General features: G+C 42.1%; 1 protein-coding gene across 9 annotated transcripts in view; it reads left to right on the forward strand.

The window, feature by feature from the left end:
• Dock4 (dedicator of cytokinesis 4) overlaps nt 1-25,059 on the forward strand; it is a 400,918-nt gene that overhangs the window by 359,565 nt on the left and 16,294 nt on the right. For all 9 annotated transcript variants that reach the window (XM_006515085.3, XM_006515089.3, XM_006515090.3 and 6 more), the window contains 8 exons: nt 1,328-1,476; nt 4,924-5,010; nt 6,699-6,803; nt 10,669-10,810; nt 12,068-12,234; nt 15,071-15,157; nt 23,259-23,435; nt 24,091-24,174. In XM_006515085.3, the coding sequence (XP_006515148.1) occupies nt 1,328-1,476; nt 4,924-5,010; nt 6,699-6,803; nt 10,669-10,810; nt 12,068-12,234; nt 15,071-15,157; nt 23,259-23,435; nt 24,091-24,174 (998 nt within the window). The remainder of the gene's footprint in view (nt 1-1,327; nt 1,477-4,923; nt 5,011-6,698; nt 6,804-10,668; nt 10,811-12,067; nt 12,235-15,070; nt 15,158-23,258; nt 23,436-24,090; nt 24,175-25,059) is intronic.

A 25,059-nucleotide genomic window follows, 5' to 3' on the forward strand; every position in this document is an offset into this window, starting at 1 on the left:
ACCCAGGGTATTACTGCTCATAGTGATTTGCGCCCTCTGGTATTAAACTACCAATCAAGAAAATGACCACAAAGACTTGCCCACACACCAGTCTGGTGGGAACATTTTTTGAATTGGGGTTTCCTCTTCCAAAGTTAAGTGTAGCTAGAGTCAAGTTGACATAAAACTGGCCAGCACAGTTAGTTAGTTAGTTAGCTAGCTAGCTACCTAGCTAGCTTGCTTTCAAAAGACTCCTAGTTTCCAAGAGACATACGGATTTTCCCTGCAAACAATGGCATGTCTGCCCTACATCTTTGAATTGCCTATAACATGGACTTTCTTGAACAGGTTAATTATGCCCTGAGCATGTGAATGTTGACGCAAGGAGAACTAAAAACAGAAGAGAGATATAGATTATAATAGAAACACAAAGATTCAATCCAGTGTGCTAATGATTCTGTCACTGAAAAGTCACTGTTAATTAACTTGTTCCTTGTATTCCTGATATTATTAAGTTCAGAATTAAAAGCACTTAAAATACTTCAGTATTGAGTTTGGGGAACTATTCTTTTTTTTTTTAATTACTATTAATCATTCCATTCCTTTCCATCTGAAATGATATCCCACTTTCTAGTTAACCCTCGGCCAACCTCCCATTCTACATCTGCCCTCTCCCACTCCCTTTTGCCTTTATGAGAGTGCTCCCCCATCCACCAATACTCTCCAGCCCTACCGCTCTATCATCCCCCTACTCTGGGGCATCAAACCTCCCTGGGACCAAGGGCCTACCCTCCTATTGCTGTCAGGCCAGACCATCCTGTTACATATGTATCTGGGGCCATGGATCCTTCTAGGTATACTCTTTGGTTGGTGGTCTAGTCTCAGGGAGAACTGGGTGGTCAGGCCAGCCTATGTTGTTCTTCCAGTGAGGTTGCAATCCCCCTCCGCTCCTCCAGTCCTTCTGCCAGCTCCCCCACCAGGTTCCCTGAGTTCAGTCTGATGGTTGGCTTCAAGCATCTGCATCTGCATTGGTCAATGGCTGGCTGGACCTCCCCAGGAACTGCCACACTTGGTTCCTGTCCACAAGTGCCTCTTGACCATGGCAACAGTGTTGGGTTTGGTGTCTGCATACATGATGTATCCCCAGGTGGGGCTGTTCCACCCACAGTTGGCCCTTCCTTCAGTCTCTGTTCTATTTTTTGTCCCTGTTCTTCCTTTGAACAGGAACATTTCTGGGTTAAAAGACTTTGAGATGGGTGGGTGGCCCCATTCCTCAACCAGGGGCCATGCCTATCAGGAAATGGTTTGGGGTCCTGGCTGAGTTTGTGTCCTCTTCCTTGCCTTGCAGAGGCTGCCTACACTCTCCTGTTGTATGACGAGCTGCTGGAGTGGTCTGATCGGCCCCTCAGGGAGTTCCTGACCTACCCCATGCAGACCGAATGGCAGCGCAAGGAGCACCTGCACCTCACCATCATCCAGAACTTCGACCGAGGCAAAGTGAGTCTCAGTGGCAACCCATGCACTTCACTTTCTTCTTCTCCAGCAAGCTCTCCACACTGTAGAGTGGAGTTGAAGTACCCAGAGCTTGTTCAGGTGTCTAAATGCAGCCCCTGGATACTTTGATTAAGTAGCTCTGTCATGGGTCTGGGGAATCTGTTGTTTTAATGAGGTTCAAGTTCTTTATCACCTTTGACTGATCTTGAGGTACTGACATTGTCTTAGTCCACGATAGTCACTATAGCAGATTATATAGGCTGGGAGCTCACTTGGTAAGGGCACCTGCTGGTAAGCATGATGACCTGAGGCTAATGCCTGTGACACTCATGGTAGAAAACAGACTCCTGCAAAGGGTCCTCTGACTCCCACACATCATGCTGTAATACATATGTGCATGCTCATGTACACACACACACACACTGGATAAGTTTTAAACTAGTGAAATGGATTTACTTATTTGTCACTGTTTTGGAGGCTGAGAAGGCTAAGTCAAGACCTCAGAGGATTCAATGTGGTAAAGACCCTCTTCCTCATGGATGCTGTCTTCTCCATGTGTCCCCATGATGGAAGAGGAGTTGACTCTGGGAAACCTATTTTTTGTTTGTTTGTTTTTTTTGTTTTTGTTTTTGTTTTTGTTTTTCCAGACAGGGTTTCTCTGTATAGCCCAGGCTGTCCTGGAACTCACTCTGTAGACCAGGCTGGCCTCGAATTCAGAAATCCGCCTGCCTCTGCCTGCCGAGTACTGGGATTAAAGGAGTGTGCCACCATGCCCGGCTCGGGAAACCTATTTTTAAAGGACACTGAGTCTTTTATGACCTAACCATCTTCCAGGGGCCCTGTGTCTGAAGACCTGAGGAGTTAAGATTTAGACATATGAATGTAAGGGAAACACACATTCAAACCATAGCATTCTCACATTGTTCTCTGAAAACCTACTATCTGCCTTCACCTGATCCCCTGTATTTTTGATCTGCCTTTATTTTTAAGGCAAAATGAAGGAGACTGGATGTGTTAAAGAGGTTGTAGCCCGTAGTGTAGCCAAAACACTCAGGATCCTAAAGTCACCTCACCCACTTACCCACTTAGTGTGCCACTGCATTTTCCTTCTCATCCCTCCTCAAGGGTGTGACTCTTCCTTCTAAATGACTGGGAATCTGAGCACCAGCTTATTTGATTTGAACCTTTGGTTGCCTTAGATATCTTGTCTCAATCACAAAGGTTAAGCACAGAGTTAAATACAGCAAGTGGCTGTCAGTTTTCTATAGAACACAGTTAGGGGTCCCTAACATTTGGTATAAGTAAATTGCTTATCTCATGTCCTGCTTCACTATTCATCTAACTACAGGGATAGGACTTTACACTAATACCAGCATGATGCCTTTGTTCCCACCTGTATAGCTATTTCTTTTTCTGTTATTGAAAATTATATATATGTGTGTATGTATATGTGAGTGTGTGTGAGTATGTGAGTGTGTGTGTGTGTACACATATATAACCTGATTATGGTTTTCCTTCCCTCTCCTCTTCATCATTTCTCCCTACCTCCCCAGCCATCTAGATCCACCCCTTTCTGTCTCTCATTAGAAAACAAACAGGCTTCTAAGGAATTATACTATTATTCACATGCTAAAACAAAAACAAACACATAAAAATAGGGTAAAATTGATAAACAGAAGAAACAGAGCCCAAGAAAAGGCACAGGACACATATACTGACACAGAGACCCATTTGTTCACACACCCAGGAGTCCCATAAATATACAGAACTGGATGTCATACAGAAAGGATTTGCAGCCTAAAAGGTGGGGAGGAGAGGAGCAGAAGAGGGGAGGGGGAGGGGGAACAGAAGGAAGAGGAGGAGGAAGAGAAAATAAAAAACAAAAGCCCTGACAGGAGGAAGATGCAGGAACCTGCAAAGCTGTCATTGATTTTGTTTTCTGTTGGCTGCCGTCTACTGCTGAACATGTGACCTACCCTTAGGACTCTTTCGTTTCCCCAGTGAGATTCCCTTGGAGAAAACTAAATTTTCATTTACAAGTGGTTATCAACTGGAGATAACTACTGAATTAGGCTTGGGGACACGTAGTCACTTCTTTTAGCTCTAGGACCCCGTCTGGTATAGACCTGTGCAGGGCCTGCTGCCTCGGTCTCTGAGCTCATATATGTGTCTCTCCTGTTATGTATAGAGGGTCTTGGTTCCTAAACCCTCTGGCTCTCACACTTTTTCTGCCTCCTCTCCTGCAGGGTTCCCTTAGCCTTTAGGGAAGTATGTGATGGAGACATCTATTTAGGACTGAGTATTGCAAGGCCTCTACTCTGCATAATTTCTAGCTGTGGGTCTCTGTGGGTGATCTGGCTGTGACATCTGTCACTGCATTGATCTCCAGGGTTGATTCAGCAATAAGCTATTTCAAAGTTTCATATATTGCCCATCCCCAGAAACTTGTGCTATAGGTCAGGGTTATAAACTACTACCTACAGTCCTACAGCATATAGGCTATAAAGAGCTCTCACATGTTAAGTGGTTGAAAGAGATGAAGAGATTATTAAAACTATGAGGCATAGGCTGGGCGGTGGTGGCTCATGCCTTTAATCCCAGCACTCGGGAGGCAGAGGCAGGCGGATTTCTGAGTTCGAGGCCAGCCTGGTCTACAAAGTGAGTTCCAGGACAGCCAGGGCTATACAGAGAAACCCCCCTGTCTCGAAAAAACAAAAAAAAAACAAAAAAAAAAAAAAAAACAAAAAAAAACAAAAAACAAAAAACTATGAGGCATGTGAAAACTATATGAAATTTGCATCTGTGCTCATAGATTCTTATGACATAGCCATTCTCAGTTATGACTATTCTGACTTCATGCAATAACAGATGAATTTAGTAACTGACAAAGGTTGCGTGGCCCTATAGCTGCATATACTGACTGTCTAGGCTTCTGAAGAAAAGTTTTGAAGAAAAAACTTGGTTGGTAGTATGCTAGATGACAAAATGTAAACATTTGTTCTAAAAGTAACATACTACTCTAACCAGAATCCAATGGCCTTCATGATCATGTAAGCATGTGACAAGCGAGGAGACCAAGCTTCCAGGCCTTAGAGGTCAATGATAATTCCCTCCTGAGCACTAAGAGTCTGTCTGCATCCATATACATGGTCATCATGAAACTACACTTGTTTCCAGAGCATGACAGAACACAAGAAAATATTGGTTTTGCGGCATGTGTTATAGTGAATGTTACGAGGAACTGACATATCCAACTTTCTGAACATTTTTAATGAGTTACATGTTAATTGAATGGTTCTTCCATGCTTAAAATGGCATTGTTATTATTTTAGATTATTGTAAAGCCTTAGCTAATAAGGCTTTATGATCCAAAAGCATCCATGTCCTGACCTTTGGGTAGTGGTGCAAAGTATGGTGACTGCTTACTTTCCTGCTCCTGTCTGTCCGCAGTGTTGGGAGAATGGCATTATCTTGTGCCGGAAGATTGCAGAGCAATATGAGAGTTACTATGACTACAGGAACCTGAGCAAGATGAGGGTAAAGTACTTGGGTGTCTGTGGATCAGGTGTGGTACCCCTGTGTGACTAACTTCCCAGCAGGGCCATAGGAAATCAGCCTTGTGACTCTCTTGATACAGCTTACAGAAACTTTCTCTAAGCTAAGTATTTTCCCTGAAGCATGCTACGCCATGTATACATAAAAACAACAAATTGATCTGTGTGCTCTTTTGATTAATATATAAAGGGGGAACCCTCGGTCTGTTTCTGAAGTCCCACATCTGAAATCCACAATCTAATCCAGGATTTTAAGTTTATGGTGGAAAAATCTCTACACTGAAGAGCTTCCCAATTATGCAAAAAAAACTTTCAGACAATTTACAGTTCTTAGCATCTGTGGTCTACAAAACAAACTGGTAGAAATGGCTAGCTGGCTTGTGTTAAAATACATTCAGGACATAAACTCTCTCTATACCCTTGGAACTTGTTCCCAATAACCAAGTCCCAGGCGGTCAAGGATCTCCATATTCCCTGTTCCTGAGTCACTTGTTTTTGTCGCCTTGCTTTTAGATTCAGACAAATCCTTGTGCTTAGGAGTTACAAGCATTTATCACGATGAATGCAGAGGTGCCGCTCTGTCTCTCTGCTCTCACATATTTAACCGATAATGATATCCCCTTCCACTTTTGAGGCTGGCGTTGGATACATACCATAACTTCAACAGCTTGCAAAGGCCCCTTGCACCAGCACAAGCACCTTATTCGCCCGCTGGGAACTGACCCTATACTTTTGGCCAAGTCCTTCACATCAGCAGGCCAAGGATGTTTCTCCTCGCTTGAAAAACTATAGTAGAAAAAAAAAAAAAAAACCAAAAAACTTAACTTCAGTTCATCATGCTGACGCTTTATATACAAACATTGCTATTTAACTTCTCCTGGCATCCTGTCCCCACAACAGAAGTGAGGTTACAGTGTTTACCAGTGAGAGCCCTTGGGTGCCGTAGCCACTAAGATTTTTATAAACCCAGCACATTACACTTCATATCAACTGCTCTTTGGGGTGCTGTTACTGAGGGAGGAGGAAGCCTTCAAGTACAATATTAGTCTTTCCCTGGAAACCCCAGGGATAACAATACCACAAAAGGGAAGCCATAGGCTTTGTTTGCTCCCTAGTTTGAACATTGTCAAAGACATATTTAAGAGCTTTTAGCACAGACAGCACTTTGTACCCCACACCTCCCTTGGCCTGGGTTGGTGATTTATTCCCCCTTCCACTTATACAAAGGTGTACGTTCTCCATGTCCTGAATTACTGTGTGCAAGGGGAAAGCAGGTACACCTAGCACAAGAGTTCTCCAGAAAGGCTTGGCTTCTAACTGGGTAACTGGGACTTGTCTATGTCTATGATGAAGTAAACATTTCCATAATAGACTTGTAGACATTGTCTCCTCTGGTAGAAGCACACAGTAAAACCCTTGATTCTTTCAGGGATCAGTAAGCTGTAGCCTGTGCTCTGGCACATTGAGACGTACCAGGAAATACAAAGGCTGAAGTGTTCAGTATGTATTTACAACATTGGCTTGCTGGCCCTCTCCTGAAAGCATTAAAAAGGAATCAAATCCTGTTCTGAATGAACTAAAATATTTCATCTGTGTACAGAAGCACATTCTTGTACTGGTGTGGCTGACATGTGGGATGGAATTCACAGACCTTCCCCTATACTTTCCCAGATGATGGAAGCCTCCTTGTATGACAAAATCATGGACCAGCAGCGCCTGGAACCTGAATTCTTCAGAGTTGGATTTTATGGGAAAAAGTTTCCATTTTTCTTAAGAGTAAGTTATACACTACTTAATTTGCTTTAATCCTTCCAGCTCAGATCCTGCAATCAACAAAACTAAGATATAGTGACATTGTATGACCAGTGACAAGAAGGAGACAGCATGTTTTGCCTTGAACAGTGTCTTAAAACCAAACAGTGTACCCCTTCCTGTGTTTACGTTATGAAGTCTTCAGTGGTTATGTCTTCCCTTCGGTGGTATTCACTGGTATATTCAGTGTGCAGTTCCCATAGTTAGCATTAGAGAATATGGAGCAGAGCAATAGAGGGCCTTGCAGTTGCAGACTGTAGGAATTAACAGAGTCACATCAAGTCGAAATCCTACTCCACAGCCATGGGGAAAGTGTTGTTGGTCCTTTTTGATGGCTTTATAAAAAGGTAAATATCACCCAGCAAAGACATCTGATTTATTGGTACTATTCAAGACATTGTAAGGCAGTATAAAATACTTAGTATCAGCAGGGCGTGGCTGAGCACACCTTTAATCCCAGCACTTGGGAGGCAGAGGCAGGCGAATTTCTGAGTTCGAGGCCAGCCTGGTCTATAGAGTGAGTTCCAGGACAGCCAATGCTATAGAGAGAAACCCTATCTCAAAAAACCAAAAAAGAAAAAACAAAACAAAACAAAAAACAAACAAACTTAGTATCGCCCTTCTCGTTTATACTGTGCCACATAGTATTTTATATGTGTGAATGTTATTGGATACATCTATCCGAACACCCTCCATGTATTAAAATGCTAGTTAAAAGAGTTCCTTTACTCACTTAGGGAACTGTGGAGAAGTGTTCTGGATTCCTGATAAAATCCATTTATTCCATTTATGAGCCAGGTATAGCACCTCAATCATGTAATACCAGCACTTGGGAGGTTGAGGCAGGAGAATTGCTACAACTTTACTTTGGCCAGTGGTGAATTCCAGGCCAGCCTGGCCTTCAGAGTAAGACGTGTCCAGATAGGAGGGAGAGAGAGAGAGAGAGAGAGAGAGAGAGAGAGAGAGAGAGAGAGAGAGCAATTTGAGTTCATTACAACTTTAAATCTCAATATAAAAATATTTGTGTTGAGCTAAATCTTGCCATAACTGTAAACACATGTAAGAAAAGGCAAGGTGAGTCTACTCAGAGAAGGAAGATGAGAAAGATGTCATTTATTGCTTAATCTTTATCTTATCTGCCTTTTAGATAAGTAGAAAGACTGGCAGATGGACCTCAAAGTATCCAAAGAGCATCAGTAAATATTTAGATCATGTGGAACACTTACATGATGGCTGTAGTATGTTGGTTAGCACTGACTGATCATTAACTTGACAGGATCTGGACCCACTTGGGAGACAAGGCTCCAGGCATTCCTGTGAAAGATCTTGTCAAATGGATTGTGAAAGAGCTTGTCGAGTAGATTACCCTCAGGAATAAAAAGACCCAGAAACGCCCTTAGCAAGAGCATTCCTCTCTCTCTCTCTCTCTCTCTCTCTCTCTCTCTCTCTCTCTCTCTCTCTCATTCCTGCCTGTGCACTGACATGTCATCTGCTGCTGGCCCCTCATTTCCCCACTCTAAGGGACTATGCCCTAGAACTGTGAGCCTGAGAAAACTCTCCTGCCCTGAGGGTTTGTGAAGTAGCCTTGCTCAGGGTACTTTATCACACCACCAGGAAAAGGAACTCAACAAGTTGACATTGATTTTATTGATTGAAATGACCATGTACTTGAGTGCAACATGGATATTGTATAAAAACTGTATTGCACTTAAAAAAATAAGTGCACACAGCATTGCAGGTAGGCCTATCTGATGATGGAAGAAAGATAATGGCAAATGCAGATGATTTGCTAAATTTAAAAGATTACATCCAGTTCTGGTCAGTTGTCAGCACCCCTTGAAGAGCACAGGGGTCTGGCTCTCAGTGGAGTGGTGTTCCTTCTAGGGCAGTGAGCAACATAGGGGACCAGAAACTCCTTCAACAGGGCAAAGTGTGGCTTTGATGTAGATGACTCTCTTCTTCTCTTGATCCAAAGTTCTACAGAATGAAAAACTACATTTCCTTCCATATCATGTCAAGACTTGGCTAATCCATTGTGACTTGAAGGTATGGTGTTTGGAGAACATAACAGTTTTAGGGACTCAAAAAGCTTCTGGTTTCTTTAAACTGTAAAAAGAAAACAAAATAATCTTTAGGTTGAATGAAATATGTAATAGTATTTGATAAATTATAAGTCATATATTTGTAAATATCAACATTGATATGTTTATCTCTATACCAAACTGGTCATCTGATACACCTTTTTATATTTTTATGGAGGAAGAGGCTGATGACACTAAATGTGCCGAAGCAGTCATGTAGCCCTGACAAAAATGTGATTTAGTTACAAGCATTCAGTGAAACACCCTAGATCCCTATCTACTCCATGTAATTACTGTAACTGGAAGGGTATATAGGGCTAGAAAGATGGCTCCACTTAACAGAACTTGCTGGTCTTCCAGAAGGACCCTAATTGGGTTGCCACCATGTGAAGCAAGTCACAACTGCCCTTAACACTGGTTCCAACACCCTGTCCTGGCCTCTCTGGGCACCAATATAACATGTGGCCTACACTCACAGATACATATAACATTTCTTAAAAATCAATCTTGAAAGATAATATATTTTTAAAAATCAGAAGTAGTTTGGAAGCACAAATTATAAAGGAACTTTAGCAAACATCAAAACTACATTGACCAAATAGGCCAAAGTTTGTTTAATGAACAATTATAATAAATTGATGTGTCTATCATTGGTCTTTTGGAAAATAGCCTTTTTCTATGTAATTGGCATTTACTTCAAGATGGAGGAGAAGGATTGCCCTCTATTGGATTGTAAGGAACACTGCAGGCTTCAGAATCCCAAGAAGTTCTTCCTTGTCTTTTTTTTTTTTTTAATTCCAAATTAAAAATAAATATCAAGATTTAAAATGTCCATATGTCCATTTGTTGTTTGATTAATGCAGGATGCATTTAAAAATTCTAGTACATTGAAACAGTTGTATAATCTAAGTAGTTATTTTTCCCCATAAATGGAAAGTGTTAACCCTCATGACTAGGCAGGTCTACATCTAGGTCATTAAAAAGAACTCTGAAAGCACTTATATGAAGGTTTGTATCTAAATTTTCTTGGCAGCACTGTTTATATCATCCAAAAAGTAGGAAAAAAAAAAAAACTCAAGGATCATCAGGTGATGGATGGACAGGCCAAATGAAATTTATCTACACAATGGATTACAACCCAGCAACTAAAACAAAAGAAGTATACATCTCTGCCACAAGCTAAAGAACTCATTGAAGCCAGGTCCCCAAGATGTAGCCTTTGGCCCTTCTGTCCTTCCGAAGGCTAGAATAGAGATGGCCATCTGCCTGCCCTCTCAGTGGAAGTAGAAAGCTGATCTCAGAGCCTGTTAGGAAAAGATGCAGTCATGTGGATTTTTAGTTATTGCATATCTTTGTTCTCTTTGAAATTGGACATTTATGTGTACGAGTGTGACGTATATCTTATAACAGTCATCTTTAACATGTGTCAATCAACATTTTAAGATACTGCTTGGGCCTTGTCCTTAATACTCACCATCAGTCCCCGTGCAACTCAACCTGAGATTCAGATGCTATTGGGTCTGGTGAAAATCAGTAACAAGTGAGGCCTTTGCCCTTTGCCCTTTGCCCTTTGCCCTTTGCCCTTTGCCCAGCATGTTTATTCACAGGCATATTTTCAGATAGTTATGGTTTCTTTTATCGTTGCTGCAGTGTCATGACATGGAACAGATGGTCAGTTATTACCACAGTCTTGGGTTTTTTCCTTCTTTGTTATATAATCCTAATTTCTGTTTTGATTGCACCCCCAGAATAAGGAGTTTGTATGTCGAGGGCATGACTATGAAAGACTGGAGGCCTTCCAACAGCGAATGCTGAACGAGTTCCCCCATGCCATCGCCATGCAGCATGCCAACCAGCCCGACGAGACCATCTTCCAGGCAGAGGCTCAGTGTATCCATTCCTGATGGGCCTCGGTTGGGTGGTACCTGTTGTTAGCTGCAGGACATTGTCCTGTGAACTGTTGCGGCCACTGCTCCCTTTTCAGTGCCCCCCCCCCCCCACCCCTCAGACTTGCTAGTCCTCTCCCTCCTGGTGTTAGCTTATTCTAATTGTTATCACAGAGTCAGTGGGAAAGAAATGCCATAAACATCTGGTAAGGAATTTTCTCCCTTTTGTTGGATACTCCTGCAATTTACACTTCTGAAGCTCACTCTTATTGGATTTCCCATAGAACAATAGAATAATTTTCCTCTGACATCCAATGGAAACTGTTTCAGTTCAAGGAAGTGGTAGCATTGTGTTCAGGACAGCCCATCCTCCACCTCCTCTTCCCCTTCTACTTGCATTATATAGTGAGGGAAAGAAGAAAAAGAGGTGTCTCCAGTATCCTTGGGGTCCTGATATTCAGGACTCTGACTTAATAATAGCATATAATTCACATACACACACCCCCATGTAAACATATCTAAACACAAAGCAAACAATTTAAATGGAAGCATGTAGGCTTTAGACACAAAGGCAATTCACCCATCAGTTCTTCCTAAATCCACCAGAAATCAGTGGTTTTAAAGAAAAACAGGTAAACTCCCAGTGGCTTATGGATATACTTTCAAAGCAGAACCTAAATGCAAAAGAAATAAATTATTTAAGAAAAATATTTGCTCTGTTTCTCCGGAGAGGAAGTAACTATATAAACAAAATAGTATTTAAAGTGGGAAGTACAACTAACCACTTAGCTTATCTATACCTGGCCTTGGAAAATGGATGCCACACTTCAGAAGGCTGGGGTCGCAGCAACACTTGGCAGGTGCAAATCCCTGTCAGTTTTGGTTACTGCCTTTGGTCATAGTCTTATGAGGATTTCCATATCATTATAAATGAATTTTAGGAGCCATGAACAATAGACTGAAGATGAAAGTGTCTTGTGTACAAGAGGTAGGTTATCCTGACTCTGCAAACCCAAGCCCAGCTGTCCCTCCCCAACCCTACTAATGTAAGCTGTAACTTCACAGGTTACAGAAATGCCAAGCGTGTGTCCTGTACGAATCAAACTCTTAGGACTAGATCAAGGCCTGAAGTTGGAGGCGTGCTTAGAAGTGTGTTATTCATAGCTTCTGGGCAGTTTTAAATGACTTCAGCTGGAATGGAAACACCAGACTGCCTTGCCATTTGTCAAGCCGGGTTTCCTCCTTGACTCTTTAATCTTAGATTTACAGATATATGCTGTGACTCCCATTCCAGAGAGCCAGGAGGTACTGCAGAGAGAGGGGGTCCCAGACAACATCAAAAGCTTCTATAAAGTGAACCACATTTGGAAGTTCCGCTACGACAGGCCATTCCACAAAGGCGCAAAAGACAAGGAGAACGAATTCAAGGTACCCTACAGTGCCTGTAACAGGCTGCCTCCTCAAATGCTTTCCTAGACTGAGCCCTCTGACTTAGTAACTGAGGACGAAGTCACGTGACTGGAACAAAGGGTCTAGAGTTCTTTTATCCTAGGAACACCCCGGCTCTGCAGTGTATCCAAGTGACGGGAAACATTTTCTAAGCAAGAAGAGTTTTGGTCCCAAGCTCAGAAAGTCTGAGCAGATCTGGCAGTAGGTCTTGAAATCAACTTCCCTACAGCAGTTCCAATACCCGTGGTGCTTAGACCAACCTTTAAACTCAGGTTTGAACTCAGGTATTCTAACATCAAGGAAGGATAGAGTAAAGAGGAGCCAAAGACTACGTGAGGGAGAACTGAGAAGAGGCCACGTGGGCACACTGTTGGTAGCCTGGAGATGCTCTGTTCTGTCCTTTGCTCTAGTCCTCGTGGCAACAGTGTGATTAGGATTCTGAGATGAGGACCAGAGTGTATGCTAATCCTGGCATCTGCATGTGCCAGCCCGTCTGCCCTCACCAGCTCCATGCGCCTTGCTAGTTTAGCATGCTCCCAGTCAGAAAGTTCTCACAGCCTCACTGGGAAAAGGATATCTAAATAACTATTCAGAAATCACTTCTTCCCTTGAAAACCATGATATGGGAAGAGTTAGGCCCCAGTCACTTGGCATTCGAACCTGAACAAAATTGCAAAATGAGCTTATTCCTGTGAGTCTGTTGCTTAGCATCTCTTGCAACAAATACTCAAGCCATGATGTGTCTCCTAACACTATCAGTCTTATGTAATTCTAACCCACACCCATCCTTGCCCAGTGGTTTCCCAGTGTTGCCAAGGGTTACTGCCAGGCAAGGGTCAGAGGTGGTAGCTTTGCAGAGTTCCAAGAGGATTGAATTTTAGAAATGGGCCTTTGTGGTAGATTTGATGTGCATTTTCTATGAATCTCTTCAGAAATCTAATCACAAACTGCTATAGTGATAGATAGATAGATAGATAGATAGATAGATAGAGTATATATCTATCTATATACATACCTATATCTATATCTACATATATATGTCTATATATATATCTATATAGATACAGATAAATAGATATACATTTTAAAAAAAAAGACTAGAATCAGCCAATTATCCCAGCAGCCTGCCCACTGGCCTCTTCTCTGGGTCTTCTTTCTCCCTGTGGATTGAGCACTAAAGAGACCATTGGAAAACAGCACTGAGATATTACTGAAAAGACTCACGGTCATTTTCTAGTCCTTTCTGCATATTTCTAACTCTCTTTTTCCCCTCTCAGGCCACCTAAAGATCTTACTAGTTATGATACAGTCCTTAATACTTGCAGTGCTTTTTGGTCCTCAGAAATGGATGCACTAGAGTCCTACAGTTGGCTTGCTCAGGGTCACGTGCTCATGGCCTTTAGCTAGCCCTAGTACTGGAACCCATGTCTTCCAACTCCCTTTCTTTTGCTTTTTCTACTGTACCATATTTCCTCCTGGCCAGCAATTTAATGATCAGTGACACAGCTACCTTACCAGGGTGGGTAAAGCTAAATTAGGCTCCCTTTCCCTAGAACCTGACTTTAAACTGTGCCCCATCGTCTCCTCCCTACCTCTTGGTCCGCCTCCCCAACCCTCCCTGTTGGCTTGAGTGACACCCACCCTCTCTATATATTGGTTACCATACCCCCTCAAAAGCAACTCCAAGTCTGTGTGGGCAGCCTCCTGCCTGCACAGCTCCCCCACTCTCCTCCCGGTGAACTCTTCACTCTATAAAATCCATCTCACTTGTCTACGGCTAAGCTGCCATCCTGGTCCCCCTCGGCGGCATGAGTACCTGCATCCTGTGCACACCGTGAGCATCTCTTTTGTCACTCTGAGCTCTTGGCTGCTTGTCTCCCTGTCATCAGACTCTCTCAAGCTCCTACCACGTGGACTCTTCTGCAGTCACCTCAGGAACTCTCCCTGGTAGAACGTCATCCTCTTTTTCACCACTCTGTAGTCAGAATAAATGGTGCAATTCCAGCAATTTTGTCAAGTTCCTGTTACTGTTGTTAACACACTAAATAACGATGATAAAATATAAATTCTAAAACTGGTTAATAAAGGAAAAGACTTGCCGTGAGCAGTGGCTCAAGCCAAAAGCAGCTGTCTTTTATATGTCCTGAAGGAGGTCCTCTTCAGAAGCACACAGGTGTCTCTGCATTACAGTAGCTCAGTGCATCACCAGAAGAGTGGCTTTGTACATATGACAATGGAGAGGAGATGAGGCTCTGGTGTGTGGGTGACAGTGCTAGCCCTTCTGGTAACTAGAATGTGGCTTTGAGGGAGTCAAGAGTCTTTCTAAAACTTAAAGTCTTCACCTTAAAACAGAAGAATCAAGCCATGTGTTTCTAAAGTCCTCAGGCCCTTCAGATGACTGTTACCCTAATCTTGTCTTGATAACTTATACTGTTGCCCCTTCTAAATAAAAATGGCTAACCCTCAGTGAGTGAAGAGGTTAAAGTCACATTTTGGAAAAGCAGTGGCGAAGACTGCATACAGCTTGCTGCTGTATTCTGACCCTGGCTTTCTGAAGCCAGTGCTCAATTTTTTTGTTTTTTGTTTTTGTTTTTGTTTTTTTTTTTGTTTTGTTGTTGTTGTTTGTTTGTTTGTTTGTTTTACATAGAAAAAAGGTGTAGACAGTGTGCAGAATTACTAACTGGATTGTTTCACAAGTGTACCAGGGAAGACTGAAGAAAGGCTGCAGGCAATAAGGAGCACCTGCTCAGATTTGTCACCACTCGAGGCCTAGAGAGGAGGAAGGCATAGAAACTGACTCTGTGTTGTTTTGCAGAGTCTCTGGGTGGAAAGGACATCGCTGTACTTGGTCCAGAGCTTACCCGGCATCTCCCGCTGGTTCGAAGTGGAAAAGCGAGAAGTGGTAAGAACATAGCATCTCCCCAGCAATCATCCATGCCCGGGTCGCTGAGCCCACTGCGACTCGCTTCTACTCTTTCACTTTCCTGGGTTCCCTCACAGTTCTGACTGCATTACCCAAGGTATTGATTGAAGGTAAATGTTGATGTCCTGCTTCAACCAACCAGAACACTTCTTTAAAGCAGTTATGGTGGCAGCATGTAAAAGCAACATGTTGGAGTTCTGGAGTGACAACCAGCCTGCCAACTCTCCTACCTGTGTTGGATCAGTGATCTTCATTGCTTATCACACGGCAGCCCAAAACCAAGAAGGCAGCCTATTTTCTTGTGCAATCATCATGTCGGAGTTATGACATGGATATTCTAAAACCCAGCTCTGTCGCTTTCTTTGAGCCTTAGTTTTCTTGTTGGCAAAATGAAGCTAATATGGAGCCCTTTCATATAAAGCTTACATAAAATCTGTTCCTGTGGAGCCTCGGCTGTTTTGATCTGCAGTGAGAGAGACAGTGAGAGGAGCTGAGTGGTCCTGAATAGAGCTGCAGGTAAAGAGGCCATTATGAAATCTGATAACCTCAGCTCTCAAGAATTCTCTGGTTGCCAGATACCTCCACAGCTTCTATCCAAATGAAGAGAAATGGGAGAGAGAAATGACTGCAAATTGGCTGGTACTCCATACTGGTGTCTGTCTCTGCTGCATTTCAGCAGAGACAGACATACTGGTGTCTGTCTCTGCTGCATTTCAGCATGGCGGACATAGCATCCCAGCCTCCCAGGATCTTTTCCTCCTTTTGCACATCCATTACGGCTCTGAGCCTGGCCCTTGGATTGACCTAGTATTCTGCTTGAAATAAAATACATCAATTGTAAATCTATCATGCAAACAATACCAAAGTAAGTAGCACCTCACTTTGTTAATAAACAAATAAAAGTAGCTCTCCCCAAAATGTTTTTCCAGAATGGCTTCTCCTACAAAAATCTCTCAGCATCTAAGACCAACTTATCATGTTCAAGGCTAAGGGTTGAATGAGTTTTTCATTTTACAATGTCAAAATATTAATGTGGCTCCCTAAGGAAGCGAAACCCAATTCACAAAATTATATTAGTCCAGTTCTATCTGTGTGCAATCTGAGCCAGGGGTTAGTCCGCCATTGCTGGTTGCTGGTATAGCATACCTTAGTGCCTTTCATAGAAGAGGGGAGGCTGCCACTGTGCTTAGAAAATCTTATTATTATGCTTCCTACAGAACAGCAAAAGCCCAACCCACGGCAATGTTCTTTGTCACCCACACTGCATTAATGATTCAAAGAATCTTTTCAGATATATACAGTCCAGAATGTTAAATTCTATGAAGATTCACCAACAGTCCTAGCCCAGCAAACAACACACACACACCACTCATGAAAAATACCATGCTGATAATGTTAAAGGGAGAAATACCAAACACAGCCTTTCAAACATCAGCTGCCTACTTTCTTAGAATATGCAATCTTATGTTCTCACATAACAAGTCAAACAGGGCTACTGCATTCCCTAAGTACAGCCCACTCTCAGCAGCTTCCGTGTGGTTCTCCTGTTCCTGCTACCTGGAACGATCCATGATCCATTAGAGTTGTTGGCTCACTGGTTTAGTTCTTCCTATATAAGGACTTCAAGAACATAGTAGGTACTCAATAGATGCAGAAAAATTAATTGAAATTTCTTATCTGCGATGCTAGAATCTACAGGTGAATGGGTGGCTTCAAAATTCATTTGATCATAGGGTTCATGTTTTAGGAAGCCCATTGATACCTTCTCCCCAGTGTGAGAACACCTTCCAGCACGAGAAACACCAGCCAACAGGGAGGCAGCAGGCAGCTTAGTTCTAACTTGATTTCTCTACTCCTTACATGGTGTCTTTAGCAGTAGGATCTTATCAGCTAGTTCTGGTGGGCAACCAAAAAGAATGGCCAAACCTATATTGTTTCACAGGCCTGCAGAGCTTCTTTGACCAACAAAGCAACAGGCGATATCTCATACCTGACACTAGGGGCTTGTTTAGTGACTCTCAGCATGCGGCGGCAGCACTATCCAAATATTGGGCTAGAGCTCTTTGAAGTCTTCCTTAACTTCTGTTTTATGTTGGCTTAAAAAGTAGTGTGCATCTATGATTGACAGTATAGCTTTTTCCATACATCTTAGTGTTGGTTAGCCTTCCTCTTTTCACTCTCATCTCCTCTGTCCACCCACACCTATCTCTGCTTAAACTTTCCACCCTCACAACCCCTCCTTTGTACAGCTATATCTCTGTGTTGCTTTCCCTACTCCCTTAAGGCATTTCCTCACCCAGTAGCCCTAGTCTTATTGCATTGCTTCTGCAGCTGCTCCAGATTAATCACACAGATCTGAAGGTCTGAAACTAGACTCTAAATGTGAGAGAGATCATGCAGTGTTTATCTTTCTAAGCCTCAGTATAATTTTTCCCTAGTTCCATCCATTTGCCTGCAGACTTCCTAACTGTGCATTTCTCTGCAGGTGAAGGAAATACACTGTATATGGCCACATTTTCACTGTGCGCTCATCAGTGGTCGGCCATCAAGGCTGGTCCCACTTCTTAGCTATTGTGAACAGAGCATCAATGAGAATGGTTGAGCAAGTATTTCTGAAATACGATGTCCATTGGGTATTGGGTCAGCAGCGAGTCATATGGTAATTCTGTCTCTAGGTTTTTTTTTTTTTTTTTTTTTTTTTGAGGAACCTCCACTGATTTCCATAGTGGCTGCTCCAGTGTACGTTCACCAACAGTAAGGGTTTATCAGTCGCCACATCCTAACCAGTGTTTGTTCTTTATCATAACCATTCTGATTTTGGTGAGATGGAATCTCAATGTGATTTGATGCCCCCTCCACAAGGGGGACGTCATATCCAGTGCAGTATACCTGCCCCACCCCCTATACATGCCTGAGGAGGTTGTAGGCCCTAGAGCTGAACTTATCCCCGTTTAGGTAAACTGTCATGTTGTCAAGCTGCCTTCTAAATATCTGTGATTATATCCATGTTTAAATGCTACTTCCAGCCATAACCGGAAATGCTTGACTGTAATAAACTGGTGAATGTAAACTGGTGAATGCAGAGATCCAGGGCTGTGCAAGGTGCTGGCTATAAGTAACAGCTGGACTCTCAGCCCTAAGCAGGACATTTGTCCTACCCTGCTTCGGCTCAAGGACCGTTGCAGAGGAATGTAAGATAGGGAGAAGGGCTGTGGAATGCTGTCTGCTAGGTCTGGCACAGGGTGTGTACTTGTGAACTGTGGCTTCCTGTAATGAGCCTACTCAAGACTGGGTCTATCGACATTCACCCATAGATCAAGAATGGGTCTGTGGAGCCCTGCCTCTACCTGCTGAACTAGCGATGGATTCTAGGGAAGGGATAGTCATTCTTCATTTGAGTGCCCACTGAGGAGCCCACTAGGCCCAGTAGATGACTCCAAACCCATGGTCACACAGATGATCCTGGTTAAACTCAGAGGGTCTCAAAATTAGGAATAACAACAACAACAACAATGAAAAGAAAAGATGTGGGCAAGGTATTCAAAGGCAGGATAGAATGATAGGGGTGTGAGAGATATTAGAAAGGCTTCTGTTTGTAGTCATCAAGATACACATTGTATATGTACAAAATTGTCAAAGAACAAACTCAACAACAAATATACATACATTTGTCCGTACCCAGAATCCCAGGAGTCTCTTCCAGCCTGATAACAGTGCCATCTAGTGCTTCACTGCTGCTCTAGGCTCCTGGTCTTGCCTGTGTAAGAAGTCCCCTCCTGCTTCAACCCTTACTTCATACACCCAGGACATGGGAGGCAGTTACCCTCTGACACTTAGTTCACACGAAAGCAATAGAGGGAATGTATAACAGTCCTAGTTTGTCATGTTCAACAGCTAGAAAATGAACCTATTTTGTTTTGTCTGCACTTCTAACCACTTATCACACCAGATAATGTTATGTCATAGAGTGTCCTCCATAATTCATTGTGTGTGTTTATAAACAACCTGTCATTATTACCTATAAAAGAATCACAGTAAAATGGTGAATATAAAATTTCTAGCGCTCCCTTATGCCTCACCAAGAGTCTGGTTTTCTTTTCACTCTTCCTTTGAGTCTAGACATTCACTTTAGTTCTTTGCAGTGTTGCCTAAAGGCTTTTAGTCTAGATTTTTCCCTTGCATGTTTTCTTTTAATATTTTTTGTTGAAGAATCACAGTGGTTTGCTTTGGAATGTTTTCTTAAATCTTGATCCAAGTGGGGTCATGTAACATATTTCTCTGTGGCCTATATTTCTTGTAAGTTGATCGTTAAGCCTCAAGGCGTAGTAAGGGTTTCTTTGTTTGTGCAAGACCACTTAATAGTTTTTTATGCCTCTCTCCTGTTTTCTCCTGGTCTCCCCTCCTCTCCTCTTGTGATGTTAGTGAGAATAATTGACAATCGGTCTTTGGTTGTCATTGCCCAGACCCATTGATCTTTTAGGGATGGAGATACTGATATTTGGGAACTAGTGAGATAGTTCAGTAGGTAAAGGTGCTTGCCACCAAGCCTGAAAACTTGACTTCAGTCCCCAGGGCCCATGTGTTAGAAGGAAAGAACCAGCTCTCTCAAGTTGTTCTCTAAGCTCCATGTATACAACATGGCATGTATGTATACATGCTGACACACACACACACACACACACACACACATACACACTTTACTCATTTGTCTTTATTTATTTGTTGCAATATTTCTATAAAATAATATCCATTCTCAAATATTTTATTACTGAGATATATAGGAAAGGAAATATAATGTTCTTTTTGAAATGAGTGAGTCCTGGCACCCTGAGCGAGTAACAGGTAGGCTGCTTGGAATTGGTTTGCTTTAGGTTTTACTATTATTCCCCGATCATAGATTTAAGTGTGTTTGTTTTGTGTTACTCCATGGCAGCTGTTGTTATTAAATTATTCCTCCTAATTTTATTATTTATTTTCAATTGCTTTGTGATTGCACTTGTGCTTCTGTTCAGTTGCCTCTTGCATTCTCCTTATTTATCTATAGAGATGTTCCTTTTGAGCCAATTAGACATGACTCCATGTTCCTTCCTAGCGTCAGGCTTTATTAATAATTTAATGTGGTCCAGATGCTCTTCCGAGACTAAAGCCACATCTGCCATCTTTCTATCTCACAGCAATGGTAGCAATTTAGAATCACACATGAAAGCTATAAATGGGGTTCACAGGGCTCCCTGTTTTAAGTGTACAGTAGGAGACACTGCGTGCCATTCTTCAGAGGGTTAGCCGGAAACCTCTCAGGGACACTTGTCTTTGAGTCTGGACTTCTCTACTTAAGAAGTCCTACTACAGACTTCCTTCTACAGGGATCTAGAGACCATATCTTCCTCTTGGTTGGTACTCTCAGTGCATTTACATGAGGGGTTGGTCAGCTGGGAGAGGTGACCTGGCCACCTGTTTCCTTTTCAGTTCCTCAAAGGCCCTTCCTCAGGAAGAGGAGTAGGCAGGCCACAGGCCAGCTGCTTAGTGTCTTCCTCACAGACACCATTGCTTTCTGACCTGACAAGGAGACATGTGTATCAGTTTCTTGTATTTACCGAGTGCTGGTGAAGAATTGCGGCAGTATATTTATTCATTCTGGTTCTTTTGAGGACAGTCAGTTCCTTCCCTGCATTCCGTTTTGTCCAACATTGTGAATTATTTATACTTTGTCTCAGATACATATTGGAAATATTCTCTGAAGTTCCTGTATTCTATACAAGTTTTTTTAATATTTTATGTGATATTCACAAAATTATTGAATTACTAGTATTAGAGTTTGCAAATGTGAAGATGGATTTTTTTTTCATTTTATTATTGTCTAAACAACTCATAAAAATGTTTGTAATCCCTTTTGAGTGCATAGTGACAGGGCTGATGGTTTGCAGCTGTTGAGTCATTGATCTCTCCAATTCCTTCCTTCTGTCATCCGAGAGTCTGTGTCCTTTCAGACGCAGCTCTTCCCCACCCACAGCCCCTGAGCAGCAATTCTCGACTTTTGGGTCATGACCCCTTTAGGAGTTGACTAAGACCATTAGAAAACACACACACACACATTATGGTTCATAACAGTAGCAAAATTACAGTTATGAAGTAGCAGTGAAGGTCATGGTTGGAGGTCACCACATCATGAGGAGCTGCACTAAAGGGTCACAGCATTAGGGAGGTTGAGAGTCACTGCTCTAGAGTCAGCATTCTGTCCTGTGTTCTGAAGACACTTGCAAACTAACTTACAGTGGCTCAGACTCAGACTTGCCTTTGTGCTTTGGCTTTTGCACATATAAAACAAAGATTTAGTATCACAAATTGTTTATATTTATCACTCTAAAGCTTCGTAGGGGCTTCTTATGTACCCCTCCAAATTACAGTGACAGTTCCCTGCCTTTACCCCTGAGGTATCCTGATGTTTGTGGTATGCATTCCCTAGCTTAGATTTCACCTGTTTATGCTTTTCTAAACCAGTCCACTTAGTTTGGCTTAACTGTGTGCACTCTGTTAAGACTTGCTTAATTCACTTAGTGTTATTTGTGGTATTTTTTTTCCAATTTACTAAGTTCGACAAGAAAGCTTCCCATTACTATATACTATTCCTGACTAGGGAAACAGTTACAAACATTTTTGTTCATGGTTCCAGCTGCACATATAGATAGATGTCCAGCTCCATTTTTTTTTCCAGATATACACCTGTGAATAGGATTTTTGGACCATGAGATAGATAAAGCTATAGATAATATTATATATAATTTATATAAGTAGATAGGTGATAGATACTGCAACTGTTTTCCAAAGCTAATGAGGCAGTCTGCACTCCCAACAGCAGAAAGGGGGCACTGGTGCTCACAGTTCTACTCTCATTTGCTGTCTATCACCATATTTATTTTTACCACTATATGAGGCCTTGTATAGTATTTGTAGTATGGCAGTATTGTTCGTGTTTCCTCACATATAAGGCTTAGATCTTTTGCAGGTATTTACTGGCTACTTAAATTTACTTCTCTCTGAATTTGCTGTTCCTGTTTTGTGCCCAGTTTTTCTTGTGTTGTTTCTTTTTTTTTTTTTTTTCTTTTTTACTAGTTTCAAAGTCTTGTACATTCAATGAAGGGGTTCCTTACTGATTACACATATTCAAATTATTCTGTCATGTGTCCGGTGTCCCTTCCCTTTATAGCATCCTTGACTAGTATTTATTCTTAATTTTCATACACTTGAGTCACTTAAAGTGTTAATTTAAGATAGCCCGAGTGGCCTTTTGTTCTAATTTGTTTCTCTGACTGAAAGAACAAGAGCCTAAGTGTGCTTCCTGCAAGCCCAGTCACTTCATCACTAAGAGTTTGGCAGCCCTTCTCTTCACAGAGAATGTCAGTGGCACTAACAGCACAGTGCCATATACTGGGGAAAGCACTTTGATCACAGACAAAATTAGGTCCCCTGTACCAACCCAGTAAGTCATTATGATTCTATTTGGCTCTGCACCAAAAATTAGATCCTGGAATGTATGTGATTAGCTTGTTTTCTGTAACTCCCAACTGTGTACCATCCTGTGCCACCATATGGTGCTGTTATAAATGCATATGGGGTCTGCATGGGCATATGTCCCCTCTCTCCAATGAGACTGAGAACTCTTTGACACCAGAAGATCTGCTAATGTATCTCTGGGTTTCTCAGGCTGCTTTGTATCAAATAAGTGCCTAGAAGGGTGGCACAGTCATTATTCGGGGTCCACCCAAAAGATCCTAAACAGGGGATGCTTATAGCTGTGCTATTATAGAGTAGACAGTTCCTTGTTACCCAAACCATACTCCCACCGATGGATATAATTATCTGATGTTTTCACACCTTACTGATGAATGGGTAACTTGACTTCCACATCCTCTCCTTGCTATGGGATAGCTCCCAGAAGAGATACTGATGGGAGCCACTAAGAACCATAGATGATTCATAAGGTGGATAGTCTACTTTGTCTGTCTTGTCCCCCAACCCCTCGGCATCTTTGGTTTTGAATGTCATGAAAGTCAGTAGATATTTATACTCTTTTGCTTTTCAGGTAGAGATGAGTCCTCTGGAAAACGCCATCGAAGTGTTAGAAAACAAGAACCAGCAGCTGAAGACCCTGATCAGCCAGTGTCAGACGAGGCAGATGCAGAATATCAACCCCTTGACCATGTGCCTCAATGGAGTCATAGATGCTGCAGTGAACGGTGGGGTCTCCAGGTATCAAGAGGTGAGAACTGAGGATTGCTGGACAGGAACTCATCAGTGGCCATGCCTTCAGATTTTATAGATCTTTTAGTGCAAACATGGTCCCATTATCAGTGACAGATGGCTGCGGTCTGTCCAAGTGCACTCTTTTATCACACAGGACAAATGTGTAGCCAGCCATTTGTGTAGCTCACATATTTCATCTTCATGATGAGATACTTTGAGTGTGTTTGTGTTGGGGTCAGGAGATCAGAACTGTTTAACAAATGTCTACCTAAAGTAATTTGCCTGATCAAAGAAGTTAGTGGGGTAGTCTTGTGTTGGTTGGTTGTTGGCTGGTTGGTTGGTGATCCTTTAAGTGGGCTTTTCATCTGTTTTTCATAATAGGCCAGAAGACCATCTTAGCCACACTGAATCTTAAGACAATTTATTTTAGAATATAATGCATTTAGTTCATTGACTTGGGTCTGCTTTACAAGAGATGCTCTGACTTTCTGAATGTTGCCTGTGACAAGCTGCCTACGGTTAGGAATCACTCCATCTGTCCCCAAACATGTTTCATAATCATACCATTTCTCTGCATATGCCAAGCCTTAGAAAAATAATAATAAGTGTGCCTGCCTTTCACTTCCATGGTAACTCTCCCAGGGTAGTCTGACTGTCCCTTCTCTTCCTAGGCATTCTTTGTCAAAGACTATATTTTAAGTCATCCTGAAGATGGGGAGAAGATTGCACGGTTAAGAGAACTGATGCTTGAGCAGGTAGGATGTCAGAAGTAACCATTCTATCTTGCCCAACTCTATGCATCCTTGCCAGGTACCCACCTATGGGTATTTGCATGAACAGCCTTACTGAAGTGGCAGTCTCAAGCTGACAGATTCACCTGTGGTATAACCCAACTGGCTAATTTCTACCCACTTGGACCCAAGAGCAATCTTAACAAGTTGTTCCCCATAAGTAATATTTTCCATAGTTTCTTTGAATGTCCTTCCTGAAGACTTGCTCTGTAGACCTGTTGCTAACCTGTCATTCAAAATTTTATGCTCAAATAAATTCAGCCCACCTCAAGATCCTGAATAAGAACATGAATGAATATGATGATTATGTAAGTGCAATAGTAAAGAATAGACAATGAGTAGAGTTGCTCTGTGGTAGTATTGTGTTTTGCAGATAAAGCCTAAAGGATGAACTATGTGGACAAACTAGGTACTCTCCTCATTTTCTATTTCAAAGAAGCAGTTTATTTTTATTTGGTGCCATCAAGAACTGAGAGCAAGAATAAGTATTCTGTTGCTGACTATGCCCCTGTTGATGGTTGCCTGAAAAGGGTTTGCAAACCTCTGATATAGAAGAAACAGTTGGCAATCTGGGTTAAACAGGAAATAATTTTGTCACATGAAAAGCAGAGTATGTATGATAGACTGGGGCAGAAGCATCTCTTCCTGCTTGGTAATATTAATCAAAAAGCATGTTTTTTTTTTTAACATTGGAAGATGATGGGGTTATGATGAATTTAGTCCATTTATGCTCTGTAGGTATTATCCACAAAATAATGACATGGGGTAAGAGAGATAGGGCTATATAATAAGAGCATGTAAACTAGTGAGAAGGTGGAGAACTTTGACACCCCCCCCCAGAGAAATAGA

Source organism: Mus musculus, chromosome 12 (genome assembly GCF_000001635.26).
Source record: "Mus musculus strain C57BL/6J chromosome 12, GRCm38.p6 C57BL/6J".
Lineage (NCBI taxonomy): Eukaryota > Metazoa > Chordata > Mammalia > Rodentia > Muridae > Mus > Mus musculus.